At 40.2% G+C, this 24330-nt stretch overlaps 1 protein-coding gene across 1 annotated transcript in view; it reads left to right on the top strand.

Annotated features, from left to right (window-relative positions):
• The window catches only part of PRKX (protein kinase cAMP-dependent X-linked catalytic subunit), a 381150-nt gene that overhangs the window by 173824 nt on the left and 182996 nt on the right, over positions 1-24330 (top strand). The window contains exon 2 of the mRNA XM_069204618.1: positions 11852-12020. Within this exon, the coding sequence (XP_069060719.1) occupies positions 11852-12020 (169 nt within the window). The remainder of the gene's footprint in view (positions 1-11851; positions 12021-24330) is intronic.

Below are 24330 nucleotides of genomic sequence, written 5' to 3'. Positions count from 1 at the left end.
TGGGTTGTTCTTTGCATCAAAGTGTGTTATTCTTCGGCAGGGAAGATTCCTCCTGTGGGAATTAGAGCCCATTCCACCAGGGCTAAGTCTGCCTCTTCGGCCTTTGCTAGAAGTGTTTCTCTGGCTGACATTTGTAAGGCCGCAACTTGTGCATCCCTCCATACTTTTGCAAAGCATTATTGTTTGGATTTGGAGGTTAGGAGGGATGGCCATTTTGCACGGTCCATGCTGCAGGATTTTTTGGTTTGACCACTCAGGCACCCACGACCGAGTGTGGTACTGCTTTGGGACTCTATTCATTAGGTGAGGAATCCACAGGTAGTTGTATCCATCAGAAGAACAAGTTACTTACTTTTGGTAACGCCTTTTCTGGTGGATACACTAGCTACCTGTGGATTCCTCACAATCCCACCCGCCTCCCCGTTGCCTGGATGGTCTTGCAGGGATATCCTGGGGTACGTTTGTATATAAGAATGTGTATTTTTGCCTGATGGTATATGTATATTTTTGATCACATGTGGTTATGCGTTTTTCATTGTGTGTGTGTGTGTGTGTATATGTATATGTATGTGTGTGTATGTATGTGTGTGTGTATATATATATATATATATATATATATATATATATATATGTGTATATAAAATGTGGTATTTTGCAATTTATGTATGATTAAATTTATTTTTTTATATTTGATTATACTCATGTCAAGTATGTATTGTCGGTAGTCACCTGTTCGCCTCAAAGGCACATAAAAAATAGCGAAAACTGACGTTAGCATGCCGGCGAGGACATCTTATTGCCTCGATGACGTCAGATGGCGTCGCGTGGGAGTCGGGCGGTTGTGACGTCCTCGTCGACGTGCAGAGCTTGGAAGAAAATTTCTGTCGAATGCTGGCACATTGGGAGAATTCATTAGGTGAGAAATCCACAGGTAGCTAGTGTATCCACCATAAAAGGCTTTGCTGAAGGTAAGTAACTTGTTCTTCTTGTATTTGTCACACAAGCTACAGGAATATGCTGAGATCCACACAATTCCTACCACCCAGTGTTTCCCCACCTGTCCTGATAAAAATGCTAACCCATTTGAGTGCCTGTACCTAGTGCCTGTGTCAGGAATGGATCACCTCAGGGTCAACAATTGCCCTCATGTAAGGACTTACATTGACCATTGTGATCCATTTCTGACTCTGGCACTAGGCCTACCCACACAAGTGAGGTACCATTTTTATCGGGAGACTTGGGGAAATGCTGGGTGAAAGGAAGTTTGTGGCTCCCCTCAGATTCCAGAACTATGTAACACCGAAATGTGAGGAAAAAGTGTGTTTTGAGCCCAATTTTGAGGTTTGCAAAGGATTCTGAGTGGCAGAACCCAGTGAGAGCCCCACAAGTCACCCCATACTGGATTACCCTTGGTGTCTACTTTCCATAAATGTATATGTTTGGTAGGTTTCCATAGGTGCCGGCTGAGCTACAGCCCAAAATCCACAGCTAGGCACTTTGCAAAAAACACATCATTTTTCAATGGAAAAATGTGATGTGTCCTTGTTGCGTTTTGGGGCATTTTCTGTTGGGGCACTAGGCCTACCCACACAAGTGAGGTACCATTTTTATCGGAAGACTTGGGGGAATAAAGGGTGGAAGGAAGTTTGTGGCTCCCCTCAGATTCCAGAACTTTGCAGCACCGAAATGTGTGGAAAAGAGTATTTTTTTTTTTTTAGCCCAGTTTTGTGGTTTACCAAGGATTCTGGGTGAGCGAACCCAGTAAGAGCCCCACAAGTCACCCTGTCCTGGATTCCTCTAGGTGTCTACTTTCAATAAATGTATAAGTTTGGTAGGTTTCCCTAGGTGACGGCTGAGCTACAGCCCAAAATCCACAACTAGGCACTTTGCAAAAAAACACATTATTTTTCAGTGGAAAAATTGTGATGTTTCCATGTTGTGTTTTGGGATGTTTCCTGTCATGGGTACTAGACCTATCCACACAAGTGAGGTACCATTTTTATTGGGACTTGGAAGAACACAGATTGTTTTTCTCTACTTTTTTGCTTTCCAATCGTAAGGCAGTGTGTAAGAAATAAGTCATTTTAAGAAATGCCTTGTAATTCACATGCTAGTATGGTGATCCCCAAATTCAGAGATGTGCAAATAACCACTGTTTCTAAACTCCTTATCTTGTGCCCATTTTGGAAATACAAAGGTTTCCTTGATACCTATTTTTCACTCTTTATATTTCACCAAATGAATTGCTGTATACCCGGTATACAATGAAAACCCATTGCAAGGTGCAGCTCATTTATTGGCTCTGGGAACCTAGGGTTCTTGATGAACCTACAAGCCCTATATATCTCCGCAGTCAGAAGAGTCCTGCAGCCGTAACTGTATATTGCTTTCAAAAATCTGCCATAGCTGGAAAAAGTTACAGATGAAAACGTGGACAGAAAAGGCTGGGTTTTTTTTCAACTCAATTTCAATATTTTTTTGTTTCAGCTGGTGTTTTCTGTAGGAAAACATTGAAGGATCTCCAAAACTGACCCCTTGCTGAATTCAGAATTTTGTCTACTTTTCTGAAATGTTTAGCTGCAGCACTTTTTTCCCCATTTAAAAAAAAATAAACGCACATTTTAGCAGTATTTTGGCTAATTTCTTAGTCTCCTCCAGGGGAACCCACAAACTCTGGGTACCCTTAAAATCTAGAGAATGTTGAAAGAAAAGGGACGCAAATTTGGCGTGGATAGCTTATGTTCACAAAAGGTTATGGGGGCCTAAGCACAAATTAGCCCAAATAGCCAAAAATTGGCTCAGCACTGAAGGGGGGAAAGGCCCAGCGGTTAAGGGGTTAAGCACAGCTGGTGACAGCACGTCCATGGTCACCAAACTATTACCAAGCACTTACCCTAACAAAAAATCCAACCTTTTTTCAATATTTTTGAAACTGCACAACATTTTTATGGTCTGGTTGTGATCACTACTAAAGAGGGGGTTTGGAGACTCCCACATGTTGGGAGCCAGGAGCACGTGTTTAGTTTGGGTTGAAGTTAGTTGATTCCACCAAAAAAGTGCTTGGCCTCCAGCAGCTGTGATCATTTTTATTTTATCTAACTACCCAGACTTGAACTTTCAAGGACACACATGTGACATTGGAATGCTATTAAAGCGGCTTAAGTAAGTGGATATTTTATGTTGTTTTCCCTGCATCAGCACAGATCGGAGGAGTGCAGTCGTTAACTCACATGGGTTTTTAGGTCTGGCTTGCCAGGGCAACTGTCACCTGACCTTTTAATTTACACCAATATTATTCTACAGTTATTTGCCTCCGCACAAATACATATCTTTTCCCACTCTATTTACTTGTAATGCTTCACATTACAATCCAAATTACTTTAAAGTCAGACCTATTGGCATTGCCAGTGCTGGTTTTTCACTTATATTTTGGCAAACATTTTCATTATCTTGATGTCTTTTGAGATTTTTACTTTTTTGGGGGTTGGGTTCATTATTGTTCACTGTGGCATTCAAATGTCAAATTAATTTTGGAGGTTTTAGAAAAATAAAGGACACCTGGAGAGTAATGGTTTTGCAATTGGCTGAGAAAGAGGCATTTACGTATCATCCTTCCGGGTGAGAACTAAGCACTTAGTCCTTGGATTTTATTATTATTATTTTTATTTTTTTTGGAAACTGTTCTGAAGAAACCCCAGTCTTCTCAGAAATATTTTGAGTTGGATAGTGCGTTTCCCGATTTATATCTGGATTCATCAAGCCACTTTTATTTTGCTCTTCCTACTCAAATTTATTGCATGCAAACTTTTAGCCCTACATTGATGTATAGGCACTGGTGTGATAACATTTCAGAAGAGATCATTAAACAAAAAATTTAAACTTGTACTTTTTTTGTAATATGGAATCCTAAAAAGCAGGTTACACATGAAACCACAAATCAAGTTATGAGCATCTCTTTATGACCCTGTAATGCCCACAGCTGTGTCCCTGAACAATGACACTAAGTTCTCTTGTGAGGTGCCATCACCAAGTACTCTCATGAAGTGAGTCACTGTTGGACCTTGCTCTCTCTGCAGGCCACCCCAAACATCTTGCCTTTACCTTATGTTTTATGAACCTGTTTTTGGGGGGTTTTAGGACTCTGCACTTTATTGCTGCTACCCAGTGCTAAAGTGTTTGTGCTCTCTCCTTTAATTATAGTAACATTCGCTTACCACCCAGTTGGCACATTTAATTTACTTGGAGAGTCCTGAGTATAGGTACCCAGGGCCTGTAAATTAAATGCTACTAGTGGGCCTGCAACACTTATTGTGCCACCCACTTAGGTAGACCTTGGATATATGTCTGAGGCCTGCCAGTGCAGTCTGAAACTGCCCTTTCGTCCTGGCAAAAATAGACCCATTGAAAAAATAATGAAAAAACTGGCATCTTAAAACGCAGCATTTTCTGTTACATTTTGCTAACACGCTACTGGCACCTTGGTTTGTTCGGGCATTAGGATTTTCTTCATGCCATATATGAATATGAATAGACATTTATAAAGCACACTTACACTCCCAAGGGAGCATCCTTATGCTGAAAGGAATGCCCAATAGCTTTTAGAAGGAGAACATCCTGCCAGGTCGGGCCCCACATTAATGTATACGTGAGTTTGTTTTTGTTTTGTCACAAATCTAGAATTGTTTTCACATGTATTGGTTATAAGGAAATATTACTTAAACTTTTGGGCACATTTAGAAATTTATTGCAAAAGCGCTCTTGGGGCTAGGTTTAGGTCTCTTTTTTTTTTTTTTTTGTACGCGGGTGTAATAGTACAAAAGTTTCCACGCGGCGTGTGACTTATACAAAATCGCATGGTAAACACACCCTATTTGATTAATCATCATTTAGCTACTGTGGGCGTATGTTCGAGGGAAATGTGCTGTCTAGTGTTGATTCTGATGGAGTATTTGCTTTTAACTTTCCTGTTGCAGTTACCCCTGACAAAGAGATTGTATCTCTAAACGCTTTGGGTATAAAATATTATGGATAAAATATGGATTGTTAGCGGTGAAATCATTAACTTCATGGATTTTCATAAGTTGGAATCATCATACTGTCAATAAAACAGGGAAGATGTGAATATTTACGTTTTGTTTTCTTTGAACTGGACTAAACATGGATTGAAATGGATAATGTTGGTTAAAAATGGATAAATAGTTGTTACTACAAGTGTCTTTGGATTTGCATTAGCCCGTGGACCTTGTTAAAGGCTGTGCACCTTGTGACTGTTGCACCTAATTTGATCATCAGTTTGATATCAAAATAGATGGTTTGCCAGGCTCAGACCTTATCTTAATAGATATATCTTAATAGATAGATATAAATAGAGTAAATAGAATAAATAGATATCTTAATAGATATGTCACTCCTGTAAAAATGTAAATTAGCACTTGTATAGCGCACTACTCACCCGTTAGGGTCTCAAGGCGCTGTACTCATACCGCTATGGAACCCCTCCTGGCTTTTTCCCTGTGAGACGCCCACTCCTGAGCACCCCCAGGGTGAAGCCAGGCATCCAAGCGCTGTTGGGGCCGTTGTGGAGATTAAGCAAGCTATTGCCCAGAGTTGCAGAGTGGGACCCATGAATTAGATTAGGCACCGAGGCGAGAATTATCTGGTCAAGGGGAATTGAGCCCAAGACCTGCCGAAGCGGGACTTGAACCCTGGTCTTGAGCCAGATCTCTGCTTCAGGGTCTGCCGCTCTAACCATTGAGCCACACTTCTCCACTGGTAGGCCCTAAACAGTCCATAGGCCAGGGTGCATTGTATTGAATGAATTGGACATGTACTTTTAACTTTCACATGACTTGGTAGTGAAAAAACTCACAAATTTCTTTTTTGCTATTGTAAGGTCTCTCTCTCCCATAGGACGTTGGGTTACTTATTGCACTTAATATGTGATAACTTCTGTGGAAGCAGGTAGGAATGTTAATTTTGTCTGAGGAATTCTAATTTGAAACTCTCTTCGATGGTAAAGTCTGATTTTAAGTCACAATTCTGAATGTGGCACCTTTAGTAACTTGGCATTTCCTTGTCCTTAGCATTTGGTGTCTGCAGCCTCTTACTTGGGTCATATGACTAGATGTATTTGGCAGTTGGACTTTGTGTATTCCCTATGAAGGGTATCACAGTAGAGGGTCTGGATGTTGGCAGGATGGACCGTTCAAGGTTGGGGGGTGGCTGAGATGTCTCCTGTCACACTTTCTGCCTCAGATCACACACAAATAACGTCACACTAGCCTATTGTGATCGTAAACAGAGTGGGACCAGGACAGAAAGTCAGGAAACTCCAGAAACCTCTTTGGGGGTATGGGGACAGGAGAACTGCAGGAGCTTCTCCCACTTCACATGTAGCACCAGGTATAATAGGACCCTCAGACTCGCTCCTTAGATGACTTTTGGACCTGTGAAAGAAGGACTGCCCTGTTGCTGGAAGGACTCTTCTGCTGCCTGAGGTAGGAAGACTGGACCTGCTCCTTCAGCTCAGAACCGCCACAGGGCTTGAAAAATCCACTTGGCCACTCTCATTGGCCAGGTCGAGCTTTTCCTTTCTGGCAACTTTACACTGAATAGGTGTTCTGTTCAGTTGAAAAGTGGAGGGACAATAAAAGATTCCTTTAAATCTTGTTCTTATGCCCCATTTGCTCTGTGTTCACAGACAGAGGTCAAAAGTCAGTTTTGCTTACAATTAATTTTCCTTCTGGCTGCAGAGTTCCAGGACTTTGTAAGGTGAACTGTGTAACCTGCTGCTTAGAATGTCAAATAAAAGGATATAGGGTGTCAGGTTTTGCCTAACACACAACATTTAAATGACTAAGCCAACTGTGCAAACATTTCAAAATACATTTCAGTAGTTTTGAAAGCCCTTTTTTAATATTTCTGTATGGTGAAAAAAATATTTTAATTGGATGAAAACAAATCAGAATACTTTAGTTGTTGATGTGCAAAGGATATGTTTTCTGAAACCCTATTTTTACTGACTGTTAATACACTATATAGTTGTATCAGTAAAGCTGCAAGTTAGTGGAGAGGTTTTTGGACATTTCTTGGAAAGTTACGGTGTGTAGATGACAACATGGTTTAGTAATATATTTATTAAAAGTGGGTGTTTAAACAAGCTGGGAAACACTCCTGTCCTGATGGCAATGTGGTTAGTAAACTAAAAGAAGTCCTAGGCTATGTGGGCTTGAAGGTTCAATCATATGTGAGAATTAAGAAAAAGATGCCTCTGTAAACTATTTGCCTAGGATCACACAATTTGAGACCCGTTTACAGGTCAAGTACTTTAAAGTTAGATCGAGTAGATTATTTAAGTTACTCGAGCTGCAGGTCTAGTGACATTTTGATGATTTGTTTTAGCCCTGCACCAGAGTGACTCCAAGGGCTGGCTGACTGACCTTCTGCTCTGAGCTACAGGGACACACCAAGCTCCAAAGATGGGTCCTGTATCGGCCCAGCTGCCCAGACTCTACTGAAGCTGCCTGTGCCCTGCTAGTGGCCTCTGGTAGAGTGAGACTTGATCCCCAGGTCATGTATCCTTGCCTGGCATCAGAATACTCCTCCTGGGCCAGGTGTGGGTTCCCAGAGAACTGATGCAGCATCTTGTACCACAGCACATCACTGTCCCTGAACAGCGACCTCACTGGAACAGAAGCAGTGTGACACAATTTGACGTAGGCCCTCCCATCGCAGCCCTCTCAGCCCCTCATCTGTGTGACTCAACTTGAAGCAGGGCCGTGGATCACAACACTTGCGGCTCCACATCAGGACCAACACAACTCGATGAAGCACTTCCCATCGCTGCCCTTGCAGCCCCTTATTGGAGCAGACGCAGCGCAAGGCAATGCCCCGCACCTAGGATATTAGATACAATCCTCAGTGGGACTAATATGGTTGGTCCCTCTACTCGTCCCTCACGCCATCGTGGTCAGCCTAAACTTGTGACTGTCCCAGTCCGGTGCGACCAGAAAACCACTGTTGGCGCTTTGTGGATTTAGGTGCTATATTTATCTTAAAACATTGAAATTGCATATCTCTGGTTGTACTGATTGCATTTTTGTAGTTTTGGTGTCAATTTATTACATTTTACTCTATTTTTTCTAAATTGTTGTGGGATTTTTCTTGTGTTGTCCCTTTATTTTGCTGTTTGTGTGCTGCCTAAGTGCTTTACACATTGACTCCAAGTTAAGCCTGACTGCAAAGTTCCCAGAGAGTTAAGCACAGGTTAATTTAGTGATTGTGGTTTACGCTGACAAGGATTTTGGCTGCTGTATGAAGAGGGCTCACACCCGGCCCCCTGAAACGAACAACTCTGTCTCAGTCACCTTGTGTCCAAAATTCACTCAAGTATTTGCTCTGCTAATGCCCTTCACTCTGAATTGAAGGTGGAAGGCCGTTTGTTTGCATTAATACTTGTCTGTAGGGTGGTCTGATTGTATCGCTCTCTGCTTGTGATCTTCATAGAAACTAATGATTACCTGTGTGTTGGTCTGTATGCGTTTTCAGTATATGTTTGGAAATATGTTACATGTGCTAGCGCGCCTGGTCCTTAGTAAGTACAAGGGGACGTGTATCGGTCGATGAAACTTTTGATTTGCATGGAGTATCTCAACTATGTAGTAATTGATGACCATCAATAGTCAATACACAAATCAATACCCAATAAGCAAAGACATTAATCAACGTCAACATTTCATGAATAACCACAACTCAATTATATGTTTTATCAATTTTATTTCCATATTTGTTACATACTAAGTCATAAGGTTAATTCAAACTTTATTCAGTTCACTCAATATTAATTCATTAGTGTCCACCAATAGCATAATCTATTCAGTACTTGAGAAAACATGCATTCTAATGCCTCAACATAAGCCAATAAAGAAGAACGTGTTAACATGAATAGCCGAGTTCAGCAAATCAGTCATTTGTCACCGTATATGCCAACGTCAATTATCATAGCTACCTATCCACAGTATGGATCTGCAACAAAGTCAGTCTTCATCTTCCGGTCATCAATCTCTCCGCAATGCATCAGGCTCAAAGGAGCACGAGCCCAATGATAGAATCTTGAATCGCTTCTCCCCCAGTAGCGCATCAATTTCGGAATGAGTTCTGAAGATTTTTCCCTCTGTCACAGCATTATATTAGTTACCCAGTCCATCCCCTAATTCCTAATTTGTAAATTAATCACCCTATATAACGCTAGCCATTGACTTTTATTTTAGAAATCTATGAATTCAAATAGTTTGCCGTTCTCAGGGTGTCGATTGGTTCACTGTACGATGTCCTCATCATCCAGCTCATCAGGTATCGAACATGTTGCATCTTCTCCAGTCAGTGTCTCTATTGTTCGAGTCCTGGGAAAGTACATCTTGTCTGCTTTACACCTGATTTGATAAAAAAATGTATTCCCTCCTCTCCTGTCCGTCGGTTCATTGCAGAATATGCTAGCTTAACAAATTTTATTACCCAAGTGGTTCGGGGTCAGTTCAACACATCAGCTTTCTACATTGCATGATGATTCAGCTTCTGCATGAGGCCTGGCAAAACTAGGCCACAACTTCGGCCAAGTTAGCTTTACAGTATAGTGACCAACATACGTTATATAGCTTATTATGACATATAATACATTTTTATTACGCATTTTAAATATATCATGCATTTTTAATCATTTTAGTATAACTCGTGCATTCTGGTGGGCAATCTCTGTGGGCACATTTTCAAACGTGCACATTATTCTGCATTCATTTACCTATATATTTTATTATTATTATTCAAAATGCATAAACATTCATTAATAATTATAATATATCTGCATCAGCACATGTCTACCCTATATAAAAGTCAAACATGTAGGTTTTGACAATTTGTTTTATTATCTAACACATACTATCCCAAAATAGGCAATACATTGCTTCAGAAAGATGCTTACATAGGTTTCATTAATGCAAAATGGACGGAAAAATAAAGGTAACAATGATGTACATAATAGCAATGGGTAAGCAGCATAATTGAATAGGAACATAGCCCAAGGCCAACAGGGTAGGAATTGTGTTTGATTTTGGACAAATAATGAATCAGTAAACTTCAGCATTTATGCTGTGCTATTTTAGCAGTAAGGACTTTCAAATCATTTTTGAATGCGCCTTAGGAGGGATTGTTTTAATTATAGGGGACGTGTGGGGGTATTCTACACATAATTGACACCAAAAGTTGAAAAACAATCCTGCTACTCGTGTACCTGTCGCACTCCATCTGTCACTCCAAGACGTTGTAACTTGGGCCTATCATTTGACTAAATACCCCTGATTTTGGTGGGTCTACGTATTATTGTCAATTCAAAAGGAATTTCTGTTTGTAATAGTCCTCCTCTGATTCTGTTCGATCAAAAAGATTTAAATTTGTGATTATTCCACTGTGAAAAATACATTTGTTTCGGAAGTCGTGGCTTTCTACTGCCATTGTTTAAATTGGGTAATTTCTACTGGTAGGTGAATGCTCAATCTGCGCCACTGAAATGCAAGTATAAACTGAGCTCAAAATAATCAGTTGGGATTTGGGAACCTGAATCGCCTTGTTCTGGCAGTTGATAAAAACCTTGCACTGGGTATTTAATGAGCATGAAGTAACGTTGATCTCTGCTTGATGGATGCACAACAAAGTGTAGGTTGGTCACTGTTGGTCTTGTAAGCTCAATCCTGGTACTCTGAAGCATACACCATTAGTTTTCCAACGGGTAATAATACATTTGTGGTTAGAAATATTTGGTTGTGTGGAGCTGATTCTCCGATCCAAGCTGCAGGTTCTCAAATTGCTCAAAACTATTGCTTGTCGAAGATCAGATAGTGGATTAGGCATTACCAAATAGGCATTACCCTCAAGGCTTGGTGATAAAATGATATTCAACCTGTTAATAAGAATGTGAGATCTGCTTTCACGCATTTGTTTTAATATGGTTTGTTCTGGTCAAGGTCTTGGTTCTTAGTCTGCCTTTTCTTAGTGTATTTGTGGACAGTTTATTTGTATTTCTTATGTTTGGATCAGCTGGAGTTCCTATAGCAGTATGTGTATGTAATTTGGAATATCGAAATTGTAATGCTGCAGTTAAAGCAGCTGGTGGAGCTTATCTGGGCTGGCAGCTTTTCCATTTCTTTTTGCAGTTGTCTTTACATCTGCTACAATACATATGTTTGACTCTTTTTTTTTTAGGTGTTTGCAAGATTCGTTGTTTTAATAGTTTAGGGCAGGGGTCTTCAAACTGGGGGGCGGGCCCCCCTAGGGGGGCCTCAAATGATCCCAGGGGGGGCGCCAGGCTCTGGCCAAAAGAAAGATTATGCATATAATAGTGCGTTGTTTAAAGAAGAAACCTGTATGTTGCACTTGTAAAAAGGTAACAGAACTTAACTGCAATGTTTAAATAAGTCTAGACTTATTTAAAGACTGCCAACTTAATAGAAAAGTTTTGAAAAATTCTGAGGGGGGCCCGATGATGTATTTTTTTTCCACTGGATGGGGTGCGGCATTAGCAAGTTTGAAGACCACTGGTTTAGGGTGTTCTGTTTTACTCATATCTGGAAATAATTTCTGCAAGTTTTACTTAAAAATGTTGAATTCTAAATCAATTAATAAAAATTAATGTAGACTTTATTCCTTTAGTATTTGTAAGCACAGTTGTTTTTAATCAAAGTTTAAAATATTTTTGGGTTAAATCTTTGAATAGCATTGAGTTGAAATAGTGATGATTGACCATATTTTTGGCTGTTGTAAACCCGGAAAATCAACATTTAATTTTCTTTTTCACTTGTAGGTACTGGAACCTTTGGTCGGGTTCATCTGGTCAGAGAGAAAAAGGCAAAACGATACTTTGCACTGAAAGTGATGAGCATTCCTGATGTCATTCGCTTAAAACAAGAGCAGCACGTGCACAATGAGAAGGCCGTCTTGAAAGAAGTAATTCATCCATTTTTAATCAGACTGTAAGTGACTTTGTTCTTTGTCTCGATAATAACCTTAATAATTTAGGAGGAGAGTGTTTAAGAAAATTTTCATCAACATTTGCACCGTAGGTAATTATTTAAGAGTCAGGTTCTCTGTAATGCACCAAAACCTTTTCAACATAACACACTTATTTTTCTTTTGGTACAATAAGTTGATTACATCTGTAAGAGCAACAAATTGCAGTAAGAGAGACATTAACGCCTCATTTATATTTATCAGTGAAAATAGTTTAGTCGTCTACATTTGACCACCCCTTGTTCCCTTTATATTCCGATGTTAGACTGTGAGACATTTGTTTAAAGAATCTTTGTCAGCCTCCTTTATTTCGATGTGCTCCATTAGGATAATATTTTTTCTCTACAAGCAACGGTCATTGGTGTTTTTTTTTATGTGCTCCAAGACACCATTTGCTTAGCGACCGAGCCTACATTACTTTGAGAGAAATTGTCTTACTTTCTGTTAATCTCTTCTGCCCAATTTGTTAATCTGTGCGGGCTCAAACGCCCTCACCCTGTCTTTCCAATACACTTATTCCGAAATAATTTTCTGCCATTTAATACAGTAGGCAGATCATGTTGTACACAACTCTATTATGGAATATTATTTGATATTCTTTAACACCTGAATATCTTCATTTCGTTGAGCCCGCTCCTCAAATGTTTTCTGGCTATTAAAACTTTTTTTCTTACATCAGTGAAAAGTAAACATTTTAAAAGAAGCAACTGTCATCTGTCAACACAATCAAGGAAATCCATATAGTCTTGAAAGATTGCCTTCTAACTCCCCAGCAGAATTCGGCTATAGGTGTACTGCATCCCCTAACTTTCGCTAACCTCCTTTACGTGCACAGTGCCCATAGCCAAAATACTGTGTGCCAAACTAGCGCATAGTGCCATGTTCAAATGACTTTAATATCCCAGCTTTCAGTCCCCCATTTAATATACGATAACACCATCCTTTCAGGAAAGCTGCTTTCTGGTATTGTGCAGAACTATCAGACACCACTATAGTAATCAGTATTACTAACTGCACCTAATACCATGGACACAAACTACATGGTTCTCTCTAAGAAAACCCAGGTTTTGGCAGTACACAGCCCACTTATTGTGTCACAGGTTTTAGGGAGTGTCTGCAAGCCAACCAACAACGACAGCAGACCTATGCATAAATATTAGCTTCTGCTGCATGCCAATACATTGTTGTGAAATCCTCATCTGACATAAATCACATGACTGAGTTCCACACCATTGCACAGTGTTGGGGAAATTCGCACCAAGCATCTGCCACTTCTAGGGAACTTGATTCTTAACTAGAACGGAGAGCACCCTTAATATTCATATGAGCTATAGTTTAGATACCACAAAGTTAAATAACTTAAACTCTAAAGTACCAAAGTAGTTTACACATTCTCAATCTATGTAGAAACGAGTTGATACATAATAGCCCTTGTTCCTAAAAAGTCCAAGTAGGTTTCTGTAGGACTTTCTGGGCTTACCTATGGTTGCTGTGGCCTAAGTGAAAGGCTTCCCTCAGAGAAAAGGCATGAGTGATGTGAACAGCAGCACCAAACACATTAAAGTTAAGAAATTAGCATGATAAAATGACCTTTATTTTTAAATATAAAAATGTAAAACTCAAGGGATATTCTGCGATCACTCGGGATTTCGGATGTCCGAGTACAACTGAGATTTGTCCCTATAGAAAAGGATGTAATTAGGAAGATGTTATTTCGGATTTAATAAACACTCATCAAATGAAATATTATAATGAATAACTATCACAGTTTGTGAAGTGAGAAGAAGCTTGTCCTTGTGCTTCAAGTGAGTGTGATACATATGTGGTATCACAGAAATGTGTGCATCACAAGTTTTATTTTTTATTTTTATTTTTCCTTTGTTTTTTTTTTTTGTTTTTGTTTTTTACCAACATACTGCCCTTGTATTGAAAATTAATTCTAGCAAATTATCCCACTTTAGTGGTTGGCGTTTCGATCCCAATATAAATTAGGATCATCATCAGGACTCAAACATGAGCCTCGGAGGTAGCTACATGGGAATGGGAGTGCGAGGTAACAAAAGAGGGCACTCAGTTTCTTGTTGGATTACCTTTCATTCTGTTATGCCTTGGCCCGGAATGATCATCAGCTGGCATTCTTGCTTACTCCACGAAAGTCATGGCTACTTCCACAGCTCTTAATAGATGCGCTCTACTGGTTGGCATCTTCTGAGTGGCCAATTTTTCATCTTTACATAGCTTTGGTACACATTGCCTCCCAACTTAAGCATGTAGCGACTGGATGCTTTTCTAGTGCTGCTTCATGATTACCTCAGTTAATCAGCACTACTTAATCCCAAATCCCTGAGAGAGACACTCATTAATCTGGTGAGGAATCTTTGGAAAGAAGTATTTATCAAAAAAAAAATTAGATAACTTTAACAATATTTCTTTTGAGTACTACAGCTTCCAGCAGATTCCTTACCACCCTCTCACCTTCTCAATGAGTTAGTGTTGTGATTTAATAAGATACAAAAGTATGCAGAGATGTGATATATGCTGTATTGTTGTGGTTGTGATGCTCTTGATTCCTTTTCGTATTCTGCGACTGGATGAAATAGTACCACCAAGCACTGACAGAAGTATTTTATATTACTTAGTCCAGTTTATATTCATTTTCTCCATCTCCTCCCTTTTCTTCGTCTTCCTGTACAGACATCTTCCGCATACCTAAAACGTTAAATGTTCGAGAATCGTATGTGACAAATTTAGACTCTGAAGGGTTTGACAATAGCACCTGGTTCAGGAACCCCATATCAGATGACTTTCCCTAGATCTCATGCTAAAGTGGGATGCTTGCTGGCTTTTCATGCCATTGCAGGATACGTTTGGCCCATAATGCATTAGTTCTACTCCTAACAATGAAAAGCCAACATTACACAAGCAGGTTATAAATAGCAATGTGAACTGATCCCTGAGCTCCTGACAAAAGGTGAAACATGAGTGCAGAGCCAAGGGAATAACTCTTTGGCAAGCCTGAAGGAAACTACCTGAACCAGCTCTCTGCATCCCAAAGCATTACTTTATGATGCAAGCACGTATGTCCTTGCACAAAGCTTCATTGCGCAGCAGTGTAATTTCAAAAACATTGTTGTGACCAGGTAGTTAACAAAATAGATTCATGTGATGAAATGCTGTATGCCACAGACTGCAGAAATATGAATCGAAGAGCCATTCCGAAATTGTTCTAGTGGTTTTAACAGTCAGTCTAGAAGTGTTGATTATTTGAAATAATCTCATATCAGCATGTTTTTTTTTTTTTTCTTTTCTTTGATTGTAGTATAATTACCCTCTAGTCATCACTTGTAAAAAGTCAATAAAACCTCTTGAGATAAAAAAAAATATCCGATAGTTTTCCGCTCCTTTCTCATGTGATATTTCACATTTTGGACTGCCTTGAAACTTTAAGGTGTAGTCCGTTACATGGTGCATTGTTTTTAACAGTGTAGATTTAAATACCCCTAGACTCGGGTGAAAATCAACATCACAATTGAACGAGTCAATAAATCTACTTTGTTGCAAAATCCATACCAGAACACATTTTAAAACTCTTAAAGCACACAGCCCAGAATAATTTGTTGCTTGTGTTCTTCCATAGAGCACCTCTGTGCTGAGTCTAACACAAGTGTGCCATGTATCTCTTTCACATTCTGCTCAGGAGAACAATCCAAGACCTTAAGAAAATATGGTAAACTGCTCCCTGAGGAACAAATCTGACATGTCCTTGTATCCTGGTCAAAGTGGGGTCAAGAGCTTATTAAATGATCCCACAATCTGTTCAGTGCCAGTTTTGCATGCTTAGTGAAACAATAATCCCATTCTCCATTTTAAGAACGATATTCAATCCCTGTGGTCTCTAGTGGCTTGATGGTGGATTTGTGATGTAATTCGTGTTACCTTTATCCATTCAGTTACAGTTCAGAGCAATCCCTTTTCTTTGATCAAGTCTTAATGCTTGACTGCGTTTCTCTGGAAATGTTATCACTCCACAGAGATGGGTTATCGTGAAAAAAAAAAAAAAGTTACATTTTTGCAACACAATTTACTGGGTCTCACTTAAAAAAAACTCTACATATCTGCTGCACTACAAAATAAATGCATTTGCTTAGATTACTTCTGGGATCCTCTTCCCTGGCATCTAGAAATTCTTACCAACAAAGTCTGCACAATCCCATTCTCTTCCTGCTTTGTCCAAAAGGCCGGAACAATCTTTTGAACTACACTTGGTGAATTTGTAAAGTGCAGAACTTCTTCGTTACCACCTTAAAACACGCTAAACTATTCCATATCTGCATTGCCTTATACCCTGTCTTAGAATATTAGATTTTTCCTGTGAAGCGTATCACTACTTATTTTGTTGGCTAAGTACCACCATGCTCATTTGATACCAAAGGTATGTAAATTAAAAACTTGGAATAGGGATGATGAAACACAAAAGAAATCTCTTTGAGGAGACAATGCATAAGGAAGATTTCTTAATGTACGTAACTGTTCAGCAAATGAGAAAATCAACATGATTTCAACTACCTTAGGATATTGTAACATTATTTTAGCGTTGGCGAGAAAGCTGAATATATGTGATTAAAAACACCTTTTTTGTTCTTTGCCCTTCTGGTAAGTGTACTCCACTAAGAATTGAAGACAATCTGTCAGTCTGTAAAGTTGAAAAATTTAGCCTTCTGAGTTGGGACCACACACAACAGCCGTGGCGAAGCAGCAAAAATCTGCTATGTACTGTCATGCTCAACCAGTTTCTTAAATAACTGTGAAATGTCTTCACACAAAATGATGTATTTTGCAAATGGATGTTATCATCTTTTAGTACTCTTTAGTGCACAGATGTGGTGGCCACAGAGCATGCCTTTTCCAATCGAAGGAGCATTGCAAGGCCACATTTATTTGCTAAGGCTAAATCCTTCTCCAAAAACTAGAATTTTGAGTTTTAAATGATGGTCAGTGAGATTGGACTGCCTGTTATGCAGCAACAGTGTCTACCAATCTGTCATCTTACTGTACATTCTAATGTCCGAGTAGCCTTTTGCTTCTACAGACCCCCTTTGAATTCCCTGGGATATCCTAGTGCACCACAGATCTTTTGAATTTGTGTTTACTGGTCCTACTGAACTTACAGGTGAGGTATTATAATGTCAGGACTTTGTGTATTAACCACATAGGAAGCCTTGAACATTGAAAACAAAGATTTAATCCAAGAGAAGGACACCCACAACATCTCCCAAAAAAGTCAAATCCTTGAATGTCTTGAAACAGTTCCATTTAAAAACATTCTTCAATATGACGTCACCAGATTCTATACTAATACCTATAAAGAAATCTATTACTCAAACAGCAACTAGAATGTAACATCAAACTAGTGTATTACATAATTGTTCCCTTTTATAACAAACTAAGCAAAATTTTAATAAAATATAGAAATAGAAAAGATCTAATAGGAATAGAAAACATCACTACAATCCGCAAATCCTTAAACTTGAAAGGCACTGATTTTAACTGGTTCTGAGCCCAGGACATAATGGTTACGTCCTGAGGCACAGTGCTGCTGTGCCCAGGACGTAACCATTACGTCCTGTGCACAGAGCCCAGAGGGAGCGCTAGCGCTCCCTCTGTGGGGTTCCCCCCTACCCCCCCAAGTCAGGGATGAAAGGGGAAGCCCTTCCCCTTCCACCCCTGACCCCCCCCCCACCCAAACCCCCTGTGACGTCAGCGCGCGCTGATTAGTCACAGGGTCTCCCCCATCGCGCTGGAAGCTCTGCTTCCAGCGCGATTGAAAGAGAAATGCAAAGCATTTCTCTTTCAATCCCATGGGGGAGGTCCGAAGGGGCTTCAAAGGGAAGGAAATGTATTTCCTTCCCTTTGAAGTCTCTCCCAGGGTTTCAAAAGCCGGATTGCTTGCAATCCGGCTTTTGAAACCCCACTAGACACCAGGGATTTTTTTTTTTTTTTTATCTGAAACTGACAAAAGGGAGTGACCCCTTGGGCAAGGGTCGCACCCAGGGGGGGCATTTTTTTTGGGAAGGCCTTTTCTGCCCCCCCTGGGGGCAGAAACCTCTAGGCACCAGGGATCCTTTTTTTTTTTTTTTTTTTTTCTTTTAGTTATGTTTTCTTTTCTTTTTAGGTGGGGAGCGACCCAAGGGGGCGATTTATATGTAGGCCATTTCTGCCCCCCTTGGGGGCAGATTGGCCTATTTTGATGAGGCCAATCTTCCCCCAAGGGGGGCAGAAACTATTAGACACCAGGGAGTTTTTTTTTTTTTGCGTGAATTTCACGCAAGGGGAGCGACCCCTTGGGCAAGGGTCGCTCCCAGGGGGGGGAATTTTTGGGGGAAGGCCTTTTCTGCCCCCCCTGGGGGCAGATCGGCCTATTATTATGCCGATCTGCCCCCCGGGGGGGGGGCAGAAACCTCTAGGCACCAGGGATCTTTTTTTTTTTTTTTTTTTACAGATGGGGAGCGACTCCTTGGACAAGGGTCGCTCCCCTGGAGGGGCAAATTGTATTTAGGCCATTTCTGCCCGCTTTGGGGGCAGATCGGCTGATTTTAGGTAAATCTGCCCCCAAGGGGGCAGGAACCTCTAGGCGCCAGGGCAAATTTTTTTTGTGTGTTTTTTTTTTTTTTTTGAGATGGGGAGCGACCCATCACGCAAGGGTCGCTCCCCTGGGGGGCAAATTGTATTTAGACCATTTCTGCCCCCCTTGGGGGCAGATTGGTCGATTTTAGGTCAATCTGCCCCCAAGAGGGCAGAAACCACTAGGCACCGGGGATTTGTTTTTTGGCGCCAATGTCACGCAGGGGGAGCGACCCCGTAGGCAAGGGTCGCTCCCGAGCAGGGGGGGTGTCAAATTTATTTTAGGGCATTTCTGCACCCCCCGACCCCCCTCCCCCCCCCCCCCCCCCCCCCCCCACCCCCCCCCACCCGGGGCCGGCTGAGCTAGAGGCCAAAATCTACATGTAGACACTTTGCAAAAAACACCTCTGTTTTCTTTCAAAAAATTGGATGTGTCCACGTTGCGCTTTGTGGCATTTCCTGTTGCGGGCGCTAGGCCTACCCACACAAGTGAGGTATCATTTTTATCGGGAGACTTGGGGGAACGCTGGGTGGATGGAAATTTGTGGCTCCTCTCAGATTCCAGAACTTTCTACCACAGAAATGTGAGGAACATGATTTTTTTTAGCCAAATTTTGAGGTTTGCAAAGGATTCTGGGTAACAGAACCTGGTCAGAGCCCCACAAGTCACCCCATCTTGGATTCCCCTAGGTCTCTAGTTTTTAGAAATGCACAGGTTTGGTAGGTTTCCCTAGGTGCCGGCTGAGCTAGAGGCCAAAATCTACAGGTAGGCACTTTGCAAAAAAACACCTCTGTTTTCTTTCAACGTTGCGTTTGGGGGCGTTTCCTGTCACAGGCGCTAGGCCTACCCACACAAGTGAGGTATCATTTTTATCGGGAGACTTGGGGAAACATAGATTAGCAAAACAAGTGTTATTGCCCCTTGTCTTTCTCTACATTTTTTCCTTCCAAATATAGGAGAGTGTGTAAAAAAGACATCTATTTGAGAAATGCCCTGTAATTCACATGCTAGTATGGTCACCCCGGAATTCAGAGATGTGCCCATTTCTGTCACTGACTGGAAGGAGGCTGAAAGCACAAAAAATTGCAAAAATGGGGTATGTCCCAGTAAAATGCCAAAATTGGGTTTTCTGATTCAAGTCTGCCTGTTCCTGAAAGCTGGGAAGCTGCTGAGTTTAGCACCGCAAACCCTTTGTTGATGCCATTTTCAGGGGAAAAACCACAAGCCTTCTTCTGCAGCCACTTTTTCCAATTTGTTTGAAAAAAATGACATTTTCACTGTATTTTGGCTAATTTCTTGGCCTCCTTCAGGGGAACCCACAAAGTCTGGGTACCTCTAGAATCCCTAGGATGTTGGTAAAAAAGGACGCAAATTTGGCTTGGTTAGCTTATGTGGACAAAAAGTTATGAGGGCCTAAGCGCGAACTGCCCCAAATAGCCAAAAAAAGGCTTGGCACAGGAGGGTGAAAAGGCCTGGCAGCAAAGGGGTTAATCCTTGTACTTTCACAAATCATCTCGATATTTGGCTGTCCTCTTTGAGAAATTAAGTTCACATACTGTTGACTCCTCATCTGAATTAACCTAGTCTGATCTTCCATCATTATAAGCACTATCTTGTACATTATAATTAACAGCCTTTTTTTTGTATTCATCAAATAGGGTCCAATCAAGCTAATTAATTGCACTCTCACGTTAATTATCATCCAAACCATTCTCCAGTAGATGAACATGTTCTTCAGATAACTTCACAATTAGACTTATATTCTACAATCCATTATCGTGCAATAAAAGAGCAGATCTAGCTGTCCACTTTGACAGGACTAGAAAACTTTGAATCTCCCTTTACCGCTTTGTACGGTTTTCTGATTAATACATAATCCCCAACTCTCCCTTCCAGCTTCTTTATTTTCTGATCAAAACAGGCTTAGTCACCATTCAGCTTGGACACAACTCCATCCCTTATCTTCTGTAATTCCAAATTATCATCACAAAGTCCCATTTTTCTTTTCACCCACACAGGATCCAAACTGCAACCAGGTTTCCTCTCTCTCCATAACAGAAAAGGTGATAAACTTGTATTACTATACGGGGTTGTATTATAACTCCATATCTTTTCTTTCAGGTATTTTGTTACACATAATCCATTCACTACTGCTATTTCTACACCTTCATTTAATAACCTATGTGTTCTCTCAACCAAACCGCCAGAGGCAGGACTGAAGAGAGGAACCTTCAATTGCTTTGTAGCATGTTTCCCAAAATATTGTGACAACTCCAAAGACACAAAATGTACACCATTATCTGCCACAGTAGTATGTGGAACGTCTCCCACGTGAATAACTGCTCTAAAAACTTGACAAAATTGTTAGTATCTGTAGATTTAAACCAAATAAAAATACACCAATTCGGAAAACTAATTCACAGTTACTATAAAGTTCCTACCTTCACTATCTAAAATATTGTGTGGGCCTCTCAAAATCCAGACCCATATTCTTGCACGTTTCCTCTAGCCAAGACTTGGGATTTAATGGCCCATTGACTTCTTTCCAGTGCTCATCAGACATCAAACATTCTTTACATTTGTCTACAATTTCCTGCCTTGCCATCAGTACCAGGCCACCAATAAAACTGTTTAATTTTGCACAGTTGCCGACCTACCCATGTCTAAGAACCATGCTGACCTTAGTAAGCTCTGCATGTACTTAAGAAAAATGTGTTAAATCATTCGGCAACAGTCTTTTACATGGTCAACCTTCAACAATAAAGTCCTTTACCTTTCATAAAGTAACATCCTATATATAACTTTCATTCCATTCATTCTCAGTGATATTCAGACTGCTCAAGCATCTATAGCTGTAATGACGTATTCATCATCATCCTGAATAGTTTTACTAGACTGATCTGCACGGTCATCAATAGGCATACACGAAAGGCAGTCTGCCCTTACATTTTTTTCCATCTGGTAAGAGTTTAATATCAAAGTTAAATTCATGTAATCGAGTTACTAACCTCATCAGTCTTGAAGAGGCTTTATTAGATTGACTTCTTCCCAAAATGTAAATTTGAGGTTTAAATCCTTATGTAATTTTAATTTTGCACCACAAATATACATTTTGAATATCACTACTGGTCGTGAACAGGCCAAAGCCTCTCTCTCTCTCAATAGTACTATTCTTAGTTGCCTTTGCATCTTGTACGCTGAAAGGCGCACAAACTGTTAATTCTTTACCATTAGACAACTGGCTTAGAACTGCCCACAAATCACATGCTCTTGCATCAATAGTAATGGTGCTTTTATGCTCATGGTTAAAATGTTATATTGCTGTAGCTTTTATAACTAACCCTTTAATTGTGTTAACAGCCTCAATCTCATTTGACCATTGAAATGTAGAGCCTTTCTTCAAAAGTTTACACAAAGTTTGAACCTTATATGCGTAGCCTTGGATAACCAGACATAATATTCACAAAGCCCTAATAAAATCTCAGTACATGTTTATCTTCAGGATAAGGTGCTGTTTATATTCCATCAATCAAGGATACCTTTGGTTTAATACCTCCAGTTAAGCTATGACCAGGATATTCAACTTGTTTGGTTAAAAATTTACACTTTTCTTTGTTAATGGCCATGCTATGTCTCAAAAGAGTTTCTAACACAATCGCTAATTTCTCATTATGTTGTTCCGCACTGTCTGTATATACTAATCTATCATCCTAGACTTCTTATATTCCATTCTTATTTCCAAACACAATATTCCTTATGCACTGGAATACACTTGCTACAGATGTCAACCCAAATGGCATCCAAAAATACATGCATGCACCAAAAGATGTTGCAAAAGAAGTAGCTGTTGAAACTCTTTTGCCAGTGTAGTTTTGTGATAAGCTTATTAAAGATCTATAGTCGAAAAATACTTGTTCCCACATAGCTTGGCCAACATGTTTTGTATCCGAGGATGACAATCCACAATTTTATTTCTGTTCAAAGCACAAAGGTCTGTGCACAAATGAATCCCACCAGATTTTTCTGCCAATAACAGTTGCAGAAACCCAGTCGAAAGAGCAACATGGATAATTAAATGCTGGGCACATAAATCATCCAATACAATTTTCAACCCTGATTTCACAGAAAACGGAACTGGTCTTACTTTCTGAACAACAGGCTTAGCATCAGTTATCAATTTTATCTTGAGTTCAAATCCTTTAAAATGACCAACTTGTATCCGCAAATACTTCAGATCATTCAGACATTTCACACACAGACACAGAATCCTTTGAATCATAAGATAAAACGTTACAAGATCATACTGATCGCTTTATGCTTCTGGGTTAATCCATCACCTCATCGAGTGAAGCATTTTTACAACTCAAGATCCTTTCTTGATGTTTTTTTTTGAGTTGCCAGTGGCTAACTGCTCTTAAAGATCTGTCATGGTTGCTACCAAATTGTCATTTTGGATTTAAACCCTTAAACTGCCTAAATATTCTTTTGCATTTTCCAACATATTCTGCTTGCTCTTGAAAACTTTCTCTCCAACATGACTAGTGGTTCATCAAAGTACTGTTTAAGCATAGAGCAGTTGCTTCATTATACTCCTTCCAAGTGCCAAAAGCTGATGCTGGTGCTTCTGTCTCCAGTAAATTTTCATAAGCTTGCAGTCCGGCATCCCCTGAATTATTGAACAATAAAGCAGTATTTCTTACTGCATCATATTTTCTAGCCATTTTGTTGCTGCTAGATGATAGACTAAGGCAAAACCAGTTTTAACAGAACTTTCAAATGAGGTGGAAATGGGTCATTTTGTTAGAATGGATAAGTCTCTCGACTGAAACGATCTCTAGATAATTTCACTTGGATTGGATGGAGAGGACAGACAGGTAAATATGTGGCACATTTGCAGCAGCTTTTCTCTGCTTGAGCAGTAACATCTATTGCTTATGTACGCAGAAGAACACTCACCAGTTAGACCAGGATGCTAGGATTGGATTGGAGGGATTTCAGTGTGTCGCGGAATTTCGGATCTTCTGCGTGAATTTCCATAATTAAATGGCCATACCCTCTTGCGTTGGGTTTGCAGCAGTTTTTCAAATGACAGAATCAAATTGATCCAGCAAAGACATGTTGTCTTGGGTTGGCTCTCCTGAATGTTTCATTGTAGGATCTCCTCTTCTTCACTGTTTTGTATCTGGGGCTTTCAAAACTTGGAGAGTCATGTGCAAAGTCAAGTTTTAAAGGGACGACTTGGATCACGCAGCCTTGTATTTGGTTATGCTGCTCCATTTATGCACCATTATGGTGAAGAGCCTGTTATTGCTAGTGCTTGAATTTATATAGACCACTGAACCAGCTGCATGAGATGTGATGGTTGTAGGAAGAATCACCTGGCCCCACTTTGCTATAGTCTCCACTATTATTATAAACTTGGTGTATTGCAGTCTGACTTGACTTCTCACATCTGCTGCATTGGTTCACTTAATGCAATTTGCTCTGCATGTTACCAGTGCCATAGTTTTCATTGCCTACCACTCCCTTTTCTCTCCTGTCGGACTACGCCAGTGTGTCTACCTCTTTCTTAGACTTGTGTAAACACTCCATCTCAGATTGTGTTTTATGCCGTGAAGTCTGAACAACCACTGCGGTGGGAAAAACTTCTG

The sequence above is a fragment of the Pleurodeles waltl genome, chromosome 8 (genome assembly GCF_031143425.1).
Source record: "Pleurodeles waltl isolate 20211129_DDA chromosome 8, aPleWal1.hap1.20221129, whole genome shotgun sequence".
Classification (NCBI taxonomy): domain Eukaryota; kingdom Metazoa; phylum Chordata; class Amphibia; order Caudata; family Salamandridae; genus Pleurodeles; species Pleurodeles waltl.
This window is presented reverse-complemented; position numbering and strand designations above follow the sequence as displayed.